The 13,713-nt window shown below is 56.7% G+C and overlaps 2 protein-coding genes across 6 annotated transcripts in view; both read right to left on the bottom strand.

Moving 5' to 3' along the window:
• The window catches only part of SPATS2 (spermatogenesis associated serine rich 2), a 29,506-nt gene extending 24,378 nt beyond the window's left edge, over positions 1-5,128 (bottom strand). For 2 of the 3 annotated variants that reach the window (XM_071729452.1, XM_071729454.1), the window contains exon 1: positions 4,982-5,124. The gene's annotated coding sequence lies outside the window, so the exon portion shown is untranslated. Of the gene's footprint in view, positions 1-4,981 lie in introns of all 3 variants that reach the window. The other variant, XM_071729453.1, reaches the window with a different exon arrangement.
• Positions 5,129-5,810: 682 nt separating this feature from the next.
• Positions 5,811-8,244, bottom strand: DNAJC22 (DnaJ heat shock protein family (Hsp40) member C22). Of its 3 annotated transcripts, none has more exons than XM_071729457.1 (3): positions 8,125-8,244; positions 6,701-7,569; positions 5,811-6,120 (listed from the first exon to the last, which is right to left on the bottom strand). In XM_071729457.1, exons 2-3 carry the CDS (start codon positions 7,487-7,489, stop codon positions 5,938-5,940), a joined length of 972 nt encoding a protein of 323 aa, XP_071585558.1. In that variant the 5' UTR covers positions 7,490-7,569; positions 8,125-8,244; the 3' UTR covers positions 5,811-5,937. The 3 variants fall into 3 exon arrangements, with proteins under 3 accessions (XP_071585558.1, XP_071585560.1, XP_071585559.1); XM_071729459.1 differs by lacking the exon at positions 8,125-8,244 and adding an exon at positions 8,077-8,117; XM_071729458.1 differs by lacking the exon at positions 8,125-8,244 and adding an exon at positions 8,024-8,115.
• Positions 8,245-13,713: the final 5,469 nt, after the last annotated feature.

The raw sequence follows: 13,713 nt of genomic DNA, 5'->3' as shown, positions 1-13,713 counted from the left end.
TATTGACCCGGGGTTCATTAATCAAGAGTTGGAAAAACAAAGAAATAAATAAACTTTAAAAAAAAAAATAAAAAATAAAATAAAATAAAAAAAAATTAAAAAAAAATTAAAAAAATTAAAAAAAATTTTAAAAAATTAAAAAAAAATTAAAAAAAAAAATTAAAAAAAATTAAAAAGAACCGAAAAAATACAACCCAAAAAAAACCCAAACCAAACCAAAAATCCCACCCCACAACTCCTGTTTTGAATATTTTCGGTATATTTTTTTTTTTAAGAGCAAATAAACCAAAACCACAAGGTGCTTTTGTCATTAAAAAAAAAAAAAAAAAAAAACCCAAAAAAACCACAAAACTTGAAGCCGGAGGGAAGGGGGAAACATCCCAGGGAAAGCCCTGAGCTCCCTCGAGTTGTCTCCCACTTCCTTCCCGAAGCAAAAAGGACATTTAAATAATAATTATAATTTAAAAAAAAAAGAAATAAAGCCAAAAAAACAGCTCCTGGCAGGAACAGTGCCCGGAGGGGAAGGAAAAAGCTGTGGGAAAAGTAAAAAGCAGGAAGCAGGGAACCTCAAAAAAGCCTGGGGGGAAAAAAATAAAAAATAAATTAAAATATATGTATTAAAAAAAAAAAAAAAAGCAGATAAAAAAACCCAAAAAGCTACAAAAAAAAAAAAAAAAAAAAATTCAATTTTACCCACTTCAAAGGAGAAAAAAATAATAATAAAAAATAAAATTAAGTCAGGGATGAGGGGGAAAAAAAAAAAACCAACAAATGGGAGGGTTGAGGGAGTGCTGGGAAGTTTCTCAGGATGGAAAAATGGGCAGGAAAATCAAGGAATCTGATGCTGGGAAAAGGGAAATCTCAGCTCCTTGGTGCTGCTGGGGATTTTTTCAACCCCAGAACCAGGTTTGGGTGAAAACTTCACCTTGAACAAAGCCCTGAATAAGAATTAAAAAAAAATAATTTAAACCACACAAAAAAAAAAAAAAAAATTAAAAATGATCCTACCAAAAAAAAAAAAATTAAATTAATTAAAAGAATCGATGGGGGAGGAACAAACCCCAGGAACTCCCTCCCGGGGCTCCTCCAGAGCTCCCAAACTTCCCGCTGGGAATGGGAAGGGAGAAAAGGTTGGGAATTGTCTGGAAAAAAAAACAAAAAACCACAAAAAACCAAGAAAACGGCTCCTGAAATCCCCCCCATCCCCCCCCTCCCTCCGGCGCCGGCTCCGTCTAGACGGAAAATTCGGGAAATTTCGGGAATTCGAGGGCTCCCCGGTGGGAAAGAGCAAAAAGGGAGGAATCCACCCAAAGTTTTTTAGGGTTTTTGGGTTTTTTCTTCGTTTCCGGAGGAGCCCGGGGAGGTTTGGAGCATCTGGCTTTGGAATTAAGTAATAATTTGGGATTAAATCCCCTGGATCAGCACAGCCCCAGCCTGGCTGGAATTTCCAATCATTCCAGAAAAAAAAAACCCAAAATCCCCCAAAATCCCCATCTGTTTGCCCAGGATCCCCTGCATTTTATATGGAAAAAAATTGCAATAATTCCCCCCAAAATTCAGGCCCTGAAACTTGGGGAGGTCCCCAGGATGAATCCCTCCCACCCCAAAACTTTTTTTTTTTTTTTTTTTGTCCCAAAACTTTACTTTTTTTTGCCCCAAAAGTTACTTTTTTGGGACACAAAAAAAAAAAAAAAAAAAAAAAAAAAAAAAAAAAGTAACTTTTTGGGGCAAAAAAAGTAAGTTTTGGGACACAAAAAAAAAAAAAAAAAACACACTTTACTTTTTTTTGCCCCCAAAAGTTACTTTTTTGGACACAAAAAAAAAAAAAAAAAAAAAAAAAAAAAAAGTAACTTTTTGGGGCAAAAAAAAGTAAAGTTTTGGGACACAAAAAAAAAAAAAAAAAACACTTTACTTTTTTTGCCCCAAAAAGTTACTTTTTTTTTTTTTTTTTTTTTTTTGTCCCAAATCTGGAGCCTTTCCTGGGAAGGCCCAAAACCCCTGCAGGTTTTTGTCCCTTCCTGCAGGTTTGGCCAAGACATTAATTTTAATTAAAAAATGAAATAAAAAAAAAAATAAAATATTCACTGAATATCACTCTTGGGATCTGGGAGTGGTTTTGGGTTTTTTTTTAATTTATTTTAATTTTATTTTCTATTTTTATTGAACTTTACTTTTATTTTCTTTATTTTCTTTTTTTTTTATTGTTCTGAGTCCACCACTAAATTTCACTTTTCTCTGGTAAAAATCTTTTGGTTTTTTCTCTCCTGGCTCTTTCCCAGAGGGAGCTTTGTCCCAGGGCATTTTTCCTGCTTTTTCCAGGTGGGATTTGCCAGCAAATCAACAAGAATTGGTTCAGATGAGAGGGGGAGGAAATTCCCCCAAGGAGCTGAAAATCAGAAGGTTTCAGGAAAAAAAAAACCCAAAAACCCCAAAAAAAGAGAAACAGAGCAGAGTGAAGTGGGGACTGTGGGAACCTCTCCCTCAGCTGTTTTTTTTTGAGCAGAAACCTTCAAAACATCCCCAAAAATCAGCTCCAAGTTTTAATTTCCAGGTCTATAATCTGATTTTTCACTGCAGGACTTGGATCTCCTCTCAGCTCTGGCCTCAGTTTCCTGACAGGGGTTTGGCTGGAAGGCTCAGAAAAAATAAAAAAAAATAAAAATAAGGAAATATAAGATTTCCAAAGGTTTTAAGGAATAATTCCAATCCAAACTGCACAAAACTCTGCTGGAAGAGACAATTCCTACCTGGATTCAGCTGGAGTGGGAAAAGGAAAAAAAGCTCCTGATGAGGGTTTGGCTGCAAGGCTCAGAAAAAGTTAAAAAAAATAAAAATAAGGAAATATAAGATTTCCAAAGCTTTTTGAGGAAAAAATTCCAATCTCAAACTGCACAAACTCTGCTGGAAGAGACAATTCCTACCTGGATTCAGCTGGAGTGGGACAAGGAAAAAAGCTTCTGATGAGGGTTTGGCTGCAAGGCTCAGAAAAAGTTAAAAAAAAAAATAAAAATAAAGAAATCCAAGATTTCCAAAGCTTTTTGAGGAAATAAATTCCAGTTCAAACTGCACCAAAACTCTGCTGGAAGAGAATTCCTACCTGGATTCAGCTGGAGTGGACAAGGAAAAAAAGCTCCTGATGAGGGTTTGGCTGCAAGGCTCAGAAAAAGTTAAAAAAAAAAATAAAAATAAAGAAATCCAGATTTCCAAAGCTTTTTGAGGAAAAAATTCCAATCTCAAACTGCACCAAAACTCTGCCGGAAGAGACAATTCCTGCCTGGATTCAGCTGGAGTGGGACAAGGAAAAAAAGCTCCTGATGAGGGTTTGGCTGCAAGGCTCAGAAAAAATTAAAAAAAATAAAAATAAGGAAATATAAGATTTCAAAGCTTTTTGAGGAAAAAATTCCAGTCCAAACTGCACCAAAACTCTGCTGGAAGAGACAATTCCTGCCTGGATTCAGCTGGAGTGGGACAAGGAAAAAAAGCTCCAAACAGGAAAGCAGCTGCAGGGTTCTGGAAGCTGAGCTCCCAGGTATATATTTATTTTTTTTTTAATTATTTTGGAATTTTTTTTGGAATTTTTTTTGATTTTTTTGGAATTTTTTTGACATTTTTTGGAATTTTTGGCCCCAGGAGGATCCCCCCCCCTCCTATCCCAAGGGATTTGCTTCCCACCCCAACTCTCAGCATTCTGGGGATTCCTTCCCCTTCCCAAAGGATGAGGGGATTTCCCCTCTTCCAGGAGCTGGAAATCACCTTTTAATTCCCTTTTTTTTCCCAGGAGAAAATCCCAAAGGATGAAGGAAGGGAATTGCCAAGCTTCAGAAAAGGGATAAAAGGGAGGGGGGGTTTAAAAACAACCATTTTCCCTCAGCTTCACACCCCCCCCCCTCTTTAATTAATTATTATTTAATTACACCTAAAGGCCACGGAGCACCCGGGGGGAGGGGATTCCTGCCTTTGGGATGGAAGGAAAATGGGAAAAAAGGGGGAAAAGGGGGGGGGAAAGGGGGAGGAAAGGGAGGGGGAAAGGGGGGGGAAAAGGGGGGGGAAAGGGGGAAAAAGGGGGAAAGGGGGGAAAAAGGGGGAAAGGGGGGAAAAAGGGGGAAAGGGGGGAAAGGGAGGGAAAGGGGGAAAGGGGGGAAAGGGGGGAAAGGGGGGAAAGGGGGAAAGGGGGGAAAGGGGGGAAAGGGGGGAAAAAGGGGGAAAGGGGGAAAAAGGGGGAAAGGGGGAAAAAGGGGGAAAGGGGGAAAGGGGAAAAGGGGAAAGGGGAAAAAGGGGAAAAGGGGAAAAGGGGAAAAGGGGGGAAAGGGGGGAAAGGGGGAAAGGGGGGAAAGGGGGGAAAAGGGGGAAAAAGGGGGAAAAAGGGGAAAAGGGGGAAAAGGGGGAAAAGGGGGGAAACGGGGGGGAAACGGGGGGAAACGGGGGGGAAACGGGGGGAAACGGGGGGAAACGGATGGAGGGAAAATGGGAAAAAAGGGGAGAAAAGGGGGGAGAAAGGGGGGGAAGTGGGGGGAAAGGGGGGGGAGGGGGGGGGAAAGAGGAGGAAAAGGGGGGGAAAAGGGAGGGGAAAAGGGGGGGAAAAGGGGGAGGAAAAGGGGAGAAAGGGGAAGAAAGGGGGAAAAAGGAGGGGAAAGGGGGGAAAAGGGGGGGAAAAGGAGGGAAAAGGGGCCATAAATAATGAATGAAAACCCCAAACCCTCTGCCCCCCCAAACCCGGGGGTCCTCCCACACTTCCCCACCCCCCAACTCCATCCCACCCCCCCTTTTCCCCACAGAAGCCCCCTCAGCCCCCCCCTCTCACCCCCCCCAAGGCCTTTCCGCCCCCCCCCTCCCCCCCAACCCCTCACAAGGGCCCTCAGCCCCCCCCTCCCCTCCCCCAACCCCTGAGCCCCCCCGACCCCTCCCAGGACCCCTCCTGCTCCCCCCCCCCTCATTTCCCCCCTCAGGGCCCCTCGGTCGCCCCCCGCCCCCCCCCACTCACCGCCGGTTCCGGAGGGGCCTCTCCGCCGCCCCCCCCTCACCTCAGAGCCGCCGCGATGCACCGCGGAGGGGGCGTGGCCCTGGGGCAGCGGCAGCCAATGGGAAAGCGGCCAGCGCTAGGCAGCCAATGGCTGCCCGAGAGATCCCCCCCCCTCCACCCTCGTAGAATCCGACCAATGAAAGGGCAGGGAAAGCTCGGTTCGGCCCGCCCGCGCTTTCGACCAATCATCTGCGATGCAGGGAAGGGGCTCAGCGCTTCTGGCCAATGAGAGCGCGCCCCCCGAGAGCCTAAGGGGGAGCCCTGCCAGCCAATGGGAAAGCGGCCCAGCAGCCGCCGCGACCGAGGCCCCGCCTCCAGAGAGCGAAAGGGGAGGGACCGATCGCCGCCGAGAGCCAATCAGATGCGGCAACGCCGAAGCACCGCCTCCCGAACCCCGCGCTGGGCGGGGCGGAGAGAGCCGAACGTGGACGGAAACAGCCGAGAGCCGCCGCCCCGAGACGGAAATAGCCGAGCAACCTCCGGGAGAAGCCGAGGATCCGGAGAGAGCCGGCGCGGAGATCGGAAGGTCGCGGTTCGCGGCCCCGCTCCGCCCAAACCGGCCTTGGGGGGAGCATCGGGGGGTTCCGGGGGTACCGGCCCTGCACGGGGGGGCCGGTACCGGGGTCTGCACGGATCTCCGTGCAAGGGTTTGCACAAGTCCCCGCTTGGTGGTTTGCACAAAGCCTCGTGCACCTGTTTGCAGGAGCCCCTGCCACGCCGTGTCCACGTCCCCCGTGTCCCCCCACAGCTCCCACCCGGTCCCCGTCGCACGGAGCGAAGGAACGAAACATCAGCGAGAGGGAAATCCTCGTGTTTCCAAACAACCCCCCCCGTGGCTCTGGCTCCCAGCACTGCCTGGGCTGCCGGCGGTGTCACCATTGTCACCATCGCTGTCACCATCGCTGTCACCATCGCTGTCACCCTGCTGCCGCCGCTCTCCTGGGTCCCACCAGCTCCTCGTAGGCTTCCTGCAGCTCGATGAAACGTCTCTCGGCCTCCTCTGCCCGCTCCCGGTTGTGGTCCGGGTGCCAAAGCTTCACCAGCTCCCGGTAGCTCCGGTGCACGTCCTCGGGAGAGGAGCCCAACGGGAGACCCAGGACCTGGGACAAAGGGACACATTCCGGGACCTTCCGGGGCCCTCCCGGGGCTGCTGTGCCCTCAGCAGTTGGAGGGGACCCCAAAAAGGGTGTTTGACCCATGTCCCCAAGGCATGGGAGCAGCCAAAGCTCATGGATCCCCCCAGCACTGCATCCCACTGCTGCATCCCACCAAAACATCCCACTGATGCATCCCATTGATCCATCCCCCTGTTGCATCCCACCAAACCATCCCACTGGTTCATCCTACAACCAAATCCCACTGCTGCATCCCACCAAACCTTCCCACTGCTGCATCCCACCACCAAATCCCACCAAAGCATCCCACTGGTACATCCCACTGCTGCATCCCACCACCCAATCCCACCAAAACATCCCACTGATGCATCCCACTGATACACCCCACTGCTGCATCCCACCAAACCATCCCACTGCTTCATCCCACCACCAAATCCCACTGATACATCCCACTGCTGCATCCCACAGCTTCATCCCATTGATCCATCCCTCTGTTGCATCCCACCAAACCATCCCACTGCCGCATCCCACACCTTCATCCCCTCCCCACCTCCTCCTCCCTCACCTCGTACGCCCATTGCTGCCTCTCGCTCCGGCTGCTCCTCTCGAATCCGTCTCCTCCCTCCCTCCCCCGGGATCCTCCGGCCATTCCCATCCCCTCTGCCAGGAGCCACCCGGCGCGGAGGGGAAGGATCAGGAGCTCGGTGGCAGCTCGGGGCAGGGACAGGAGGGTCCCCAGCACCCCGGCGGCACCGCGGAGCCCACGGCAGGCGAAGGGGGTGGCGAAAACCAAGCAAGCCAAGCCCAGGTGGTAGAGCCGGGCTGCCAACCGGGGCCGGGACGTGTCCCGGTGTTTGTAACGCCGGTGCCTCTGGGCGGCCAGGGAAGCGGCCAGGCTGGAGGGCAGCACCGCCAGCACCCGGCCCTGGAAGAAGACGGAGGCGAGGAAGGATGCGGCCAGGGTGCTGGGCACCTCCGTGGTCTGGTCCCCCACCGAAGCCACCAACTGAACCCCCAGACCCACGGCCAGAGGCTGAGCCAGCAGCCCCGGCACCCCGGGCATCCCCAGCGCTGCCACCAGCCCGAAATACGTCCCCACCGCCACCTCCCCCAGCAGGCGCAGGGGGCTGAGGGCCGGCGGGGTCCCCCCTCGGTCCCCGGGCACTTGGGTCCCGTTGGCGGTGGCGACCCAGCCGGGGATGTGCCAGAAATCCCAGAGCCAGGCAGCACCGAACCCGCCCAGCGTCAGCATCCAGAGCAGAGCGTGGCTGTCCCGGCCCAGGTAAATGTGGTGCAGCCCCAGCGGCCCCCCCAGAGCCCACAGCCCGTAGGCCACCAGTAGCCGCTTGGCCATCTCCCCCCTCCCTGTGGCCACCGGCTCGATGGGGCTGACCGGGGGGGGGCGGTCACCACCCCGGTCCTGGCATCGCCATCCTGCGGGATGGAGAGGGACAGTCAGGGACAGATCCCCACCCCGTGCCAGACCCCTCCAGCCACCTGGGTGCCCACCCAGGGCCGGTTCACGCCCACCCAGGACTCTGCAGCGTCACCCGGGACACCCCGAGCCCACCCAGGACACCCCGAGCCCACCCAGGGTCCTCTGAGCCCACCCTGTGAGCCCAGATGCCCCCTCCCAGAGTCCTCTGAACCCACCCAAGACCTCCAAGACCACACAAGGTCTCCTGAACCCACTTGCGAGCCCACCCCCTGTCCCCTGAGCCCACCCAGGACACCCTGAGCCCACCCAGAGTCCTCAGAGCCTACTTGTGAGCCCACTCAGGGTCCCAAATGCCCACCCAGGGTCCCCTAAGCCCACCTGTGGGCCCACCCAGGGTCCTCTGAGCCCACCCCCGGACCCCTGAGCCCACCCAGGACCCTCAGAGCCCACCCAGGACCCTCAGAGCCCACCCAGGGTCCTCAGAGCCTGGCCTGTGAGCCCACCCACAGTCCCTGGAGCACACCCGTGGGTCTCCAACCCCCCTCACCCACCTCTCCCCACGGCACCGCTCCCCCCTCCAGACTTTGCCCCCGCACGGCACGGGGCAAAGGCCACGGCGCCGGCACCGCTGTCCGGGTGGGGACACCTTGGGGGGGGGGAGGGGGTTTGGGTCCCCCAGCGCAGCCCCCCGAGCCCCACAGCCCCTTTCCTGGGGTGCAGCCAGATCCCTCACAGCCGGTACCGGGGTACCTGCCCGTGGTGGACGCTCCAAACCCCCCGGTGCGGGTCCCCCCCGCCCCCCCCCGGGTCTCTCCCATCCCCGTTTGCTCAGCGCCGCTGTGTTTGCAGGGATTAACCGCCCGCCGGACACCAATTTGGGCTCATCCATTATTAACGGCGCCGCAGCAGGCTCAGCCCCCCCTCAGCAGGGCCGGGGGAGGTGGGGGGGGGGCTACGAACCCCCCCGCGCCCCCCAGGGGTGGCAGCCGGAGGGGCTTTGGGGGTGCATCTCCCCCTCCAGCTCCACCGTGTGGGGTTTGGGGGTGCAATGGGGCAAAACCCCGGTTGGGGGGGGGTGGCTGAGATGCCGGTGGGGGATGCTGTGCCCTGCCCCCCCCCTCCTGCTCGGCTGCCCGTCAGGCCGGGCTGACAGCAGCCCCCCCGCACTGCCCACCCGCGCCTGGCTGCCTCCCTGACAGCGGCTCCCAGAGGACCCCAACCCACGCTCCGCTACCCCCAGCCCCGCGCCGAGGGGGGGCCGGGCCCCATCAGCCTCAAGCGGGAGGGGGGGAGATGGGACCCCAACCTGGGACCCCTCACCACAGCCCCAGGACCCCCCTTGGGGGGGCTGTTGTGCCCACCCCCCTCACCAACCCCCCCCCACCCCCCGGCCCTGTTGCGGTGCGGGATCGATACCGGGGGGTGCGGGGGGGGCTGGGGGGGGGGGTGGTCTCACAGCCCGATCGATTCCTGTAAGTATCTGGATTTAAAAATGTCAAATTTACCTGTGGTGAGCGGGGCCGGCGGTCGATGGGGCGAGGGGGGGGGAGTCCAGAGCCCCCAAAACTCCCCGGGGTGACCCCGACACGCGGAGCCGGGGGGCTGCGGGGGAGCCCTTGGGGTGCCCCAAGCCGGAGGGTGGGGGAAGTGTCTCCCCTGCCCCCCCCCAGCCCGTTTGTGGGTGTAATTGGGGCCATTGATCAGTCCCGGCCTCCGGCGGCGAAGGCATCGATCGGCGGAGCCTTCCTGGGGATTGAGGCATTTGTCACCGCCCGGGGTGCGGGGACCGCGGCCACAGACACGCGGGGGCCACGGCTGGGGACACACGGGGACACCGGATGGGGGCATGAGGGGATCGTGGCTGGGGACACGCGGGGATCCCTGGAATTCTCTCCCTGGCCAACGAGCTGTCCCCATGGGTCCCTGTGTGTGGCCCCACGGTGCCGGACCCACACGCGTCCCCACGGCCACGCGTGTGCACAATGCACACGCGTGTCCCATGATGCTCACACGTGTCCCCAGGCACACTCCTGACCTTCCCAGCAGTGCCACCACCCCAACACCACCCACTGCCACGTGGCCCTACACGTGGGTACACGGTGCACACGCGTGTGGTGCCTCCGGCCCACGCTGTCCCCACGCTGTCCCCACGCTGCTACACGTGACCCCACACATGATCCCGCATGTTCACACATTCCCATATGTGATTCCATACATGACCCCACACATATCCCACACATGATCCCACAAATCCCATACACGATCCCACATATCCCACACATGCTCCTGTTTATCCCACGCATGCTCCCACACACATATCCCACACATGATCCCACATATCCCACACACGATCCCATATATCCAACACACGATCCCACACACGTTCCCACATATCCCATACATGTTCTCACATATCCCAGACATGATCCCACAGATCCAACACACATTCCCACATATCCCACACACATTCCCACCCATGATCCCACATATCCCATACATGTTCCCATATATCCCACCCATGATCCCACACACGATCCCAAATATCCAACACACAATCCCACACACGTTCCCACCCATGATCCCACATATCCCATACACGTTCCTATATATCCCACACATGATCCCACACATGATCCCACATATCCCACACACCATCCCAAATATCCCACACACAATCCCACATATCCCACACACGATCCCAAATATCCCACACATATTCCCACATGCCCAACACACAATCCCACACACATCCCCACCCATGATCCCACATACCCCATACACGTTCTCACATATCCCACACACAATCCCACACATCTCCCCACCCATAATCCCACATATCCCACACACCATCCCAAATATCCCACACACGTTCCCACATATCCCCCACACAATCCCACATATCCCACACACAATCCCAAATATCCAACACACAATCCCACACACGTCCCCACCCATGATCCCACATATCCCACACACGTTCCCACACACGTTCCTACATATCCCACACCCGTTCCCATGTATCCCACACACAATCCCACACACGTTCCCACACACGTTCTCACATATCCCCCACACAATCCCACACACGTCCCCACCCATGATCCCACATATCCCACACACGTTCTCACATATCCCACACACAATCCCACACATCTCCCCACCCATGATCCCACATATCCCACACACCATCCCAAATATCCCACACACGTTCCCACATATCCCACACACGTTCCCACATATCCCACACACAATCCCAAATATCCCACACACGATCCCACACACGTTCCCACCCATGATCCCACATATCCCACACACGTTCCCACATATCCCACACACAATCCCACATATCCCACACACAATCCCAAATATCCAACACACAATCCCACACACGTTCCCACACACATTCTCACATATCCCCCACACAATCCCACACACGTCCCCACCCATGATCCCACATATCCCACACACGTTCCCACATATCCCACACACAATCCCAAATATCCCACACACGATCCCACACACGTCCCCACCCATGATCCCACATATCCCACACACAATCCCACATATCCCACACACATTCTCACATATCCCCCACACAATCCCACACACGTCCCCACCCATGATCCCACATATCCCACACACAATCCCACATATCCCACACACATTCTCACATATCCCACACACAATCCCACACACGTCCCCACCCATGATCCCACATATCCCACACACGTTCCCACATATCCCACACACGTTCCCACACACATCCCCACCCATGATCCCACATACCCCACACACGTTCTCACACATCCCACGCACGTTGCTCCACGCCTTCCCACCTCCAGTTTCACACATCCCACCCACCATCCCACCCCCACCGTTCCCACACCCACTCCCACACTCGCTGACACCCCCGGCGGAGCGGGCCGGAGGCATCCGGCTCCTTCCCGTGTCACGGCTCCTTGTCAGTTTGCTGGTAATTAATGCAAACGCCGGGGCCGGAGTCCCCCCGGACTCGTACATCACTGCCAGCCCCGGCTGCGCTGCGGCCCCGCTCCCCCCGGCCCGGCATTAGGGGCTCGCTGTGTATGAGCTGCTGATGCACATTAATACATTAAAAATGTCAGCGGCGGGGGCCGGCTAATTGTCTGATTTAAATGTCTATTTGTCAGCACCCGGCTCAGGTGGGCATGAGGCGAATCCGCAATGAGGAGCCCCCCGGCTCCCTCCCCCTCTTCCAGCGGCACCCCACGCTTCGGCTCCGGGGGTGCTGGTGAAAGGGAGAGGGGGGGTGGGTGTTTGGCAGGCGGGACCTCCCCCGTTACCCCTGCCACTCGTTTAATTGCCGCCCGGCCGGGTTGGATTTCTCCACTCGACGCCTGCTGCATCCCTAATAAATGCCGCTTGTCCAGAGAATTAATCCGGGCCGGCCCGCAGCCATCCATCTCCCAGGCACCGCCACACCGGCACCGACAGCCCCGCAACCGGGCCAGCGCCTGGGGGCACGGCCGGGAGGGGATGTAAATCCCCCCCCACGCACCCTCCGGGATCTCCCGACCCCCCCTTCCCAGGGGATGCCCCTCCCCGACGCGGCTGAGACCCCGCAGCTCAGCACGGAGGTGGCCCCGGGGTGGGATACAGCGCCCTGGGGGGTCAATTCTTGGGGGGGTGGGAAGCTCAGCATCATCCCGGGGGGAGGGACTCAGGGTGCATTCGGGTCCCCCCAGCAGCGCACAGCCCCAGCCTGGTGAGATGGGAACCCCCGTGCCCGACCTCCCCCCCCCCGGCTGCCCAAAGGGACCCCGAACCCCCCCTACCTGCAACCTCCCGTTGCCTCCTCGCTAATTAACAGCGGGCGTTAATGAGCCGGACGGGGAGGGCTGGATGTGCCCAGGAGATGCTGGGGCGGGGGACGGGGTGCAGGGGGACGTGGGGGTGCCCCCCACCCCCCGGCTCTGCCCCCCCACAGCTCCCGGTGATGCGGACCCCAGCCCCCCCACCCCCCAGCCCCACGGCACACCCCGGGGGTCCCTGCACGCGTTTCAGCCCCGGGGGTGTCACCCCCAGCCCGGTCCCCCCCCCCCAGGCTGCTGGTTTGTTGTCACTGTCCAAGGACAATTCTGCTGCCGGCGGTTGGGTGAGCGGGGCCGGGCAGGCGCAATCCCCTCCAGAGCATCCATCCTCATCCATCCGGCCCGCGGGGACACACCGAATCATCCGGCACCGGTACCGGTACCAGCACCGGTCCTGGGGACCAACAGCTCCCGAAGACATCGTGGGGAGAGCGGCCGTGATGTCCCCTGGGCACCGAGGGGGGGGATGTCCTGGCATTGGGGATAGTGAGAGCAGCCGGGATGGAGAAACTGAGGCACAGCTTGACACCCAGGGCCACCAAGGATGTCCCCGCCGAGGCCACCGGCACTGGCGCGGTGTCGGGGGAGCAGGGGCTCAGCATCGGCACTGGGCTCGCAGCCCTGCCCTCTCCCCCCCATCTTTCCCTTCCCCTGTAACCTTTCTCTCTATTTTTACCCCCAACTTTTGGCTTCTCCTCCCCCCCTCGCAGCCATCAGCGCTGGGGGCGGCCGTGACCCCCAGTGTCCCCTCTTGTCCCCACAGGCAGGACCTTGCTCCCCAACTCCCCACCAGCCTTCGGTTCCCGCTAATTAGCGCTCGGGCTTTCCCTCGACAGCCCGGCTAATTAATTCGCTGTTGCTGCTCATTAAGGATCAGCCGACGGCGGGGGTGGCGGTGGCGGGACTCCGGTGTCCCCGTCCCCGGGGAGTGGCAGGGGGTGGCATCTTCGGGGTCCGTCGCTGTCCCCTCTGGGCCGCGAGGCTGCAGCCGCCGTAATTTGTTGCCCAAACACCGGCGGTTTTCAGGATCGCATCGATCCTCCCGCCAGCGGGGCCATAAATCCCGGCAATATCCCGGCTGATTGATCGCCGGCCTCGGAGCGAGCCGCCGGGCCTGCAAATCCCCCCCCTCCAGCCCCCCTCCCGAAATGACACCAGCGGCGCCGGAGAGGGGGGGGGGCGGGGTGGGCATCGACCCCCTCATTTCTCCCCCCCCGGCATATGTGTTGCCACGCATGTGGCACACACGCGTGTGCATGGCATGCACAGAGCACGCACACGCGTGCACAC

This window comes from Heliangelus exortis, chromosome 31 (assembly GCF_036169615.1).
Source record: "Heliangelus exortis chromosome 31, bHelExo1.hap1, whole genome shotgun sequence".
NCBI classification, from domain to species: domain Eukaryota; kingdom Metazoa; phylum Chordata; class Aves; order Apodiformes; family Trochilidae; genus Heliangelus; species Heliangelus exortis.
The sequence above is the reverse complement of the archived record's forward strand: the minus strand, read 5'-3'. Positions and strand labels throughout refer to the sequence as shown.

Excerpts from the sequence above, each read along its gene's own strand:
- DNAJC22 (XM_071729457.1), bottom strand. The coding sequence starts at position 7,489 with ATGGCCAAGCGGCTACTGGTGGCCTACGGGCTGTGGGCTCTGGGGGGG. Across the intron at positions 6,121-6,700 it reads GGCAGCAATGGGCGTACGAG|GTCCTGGGTCTCCCGTTGGG; the intron begins GTGAGGGAGGAG and ends CCTTTGTCCCAG.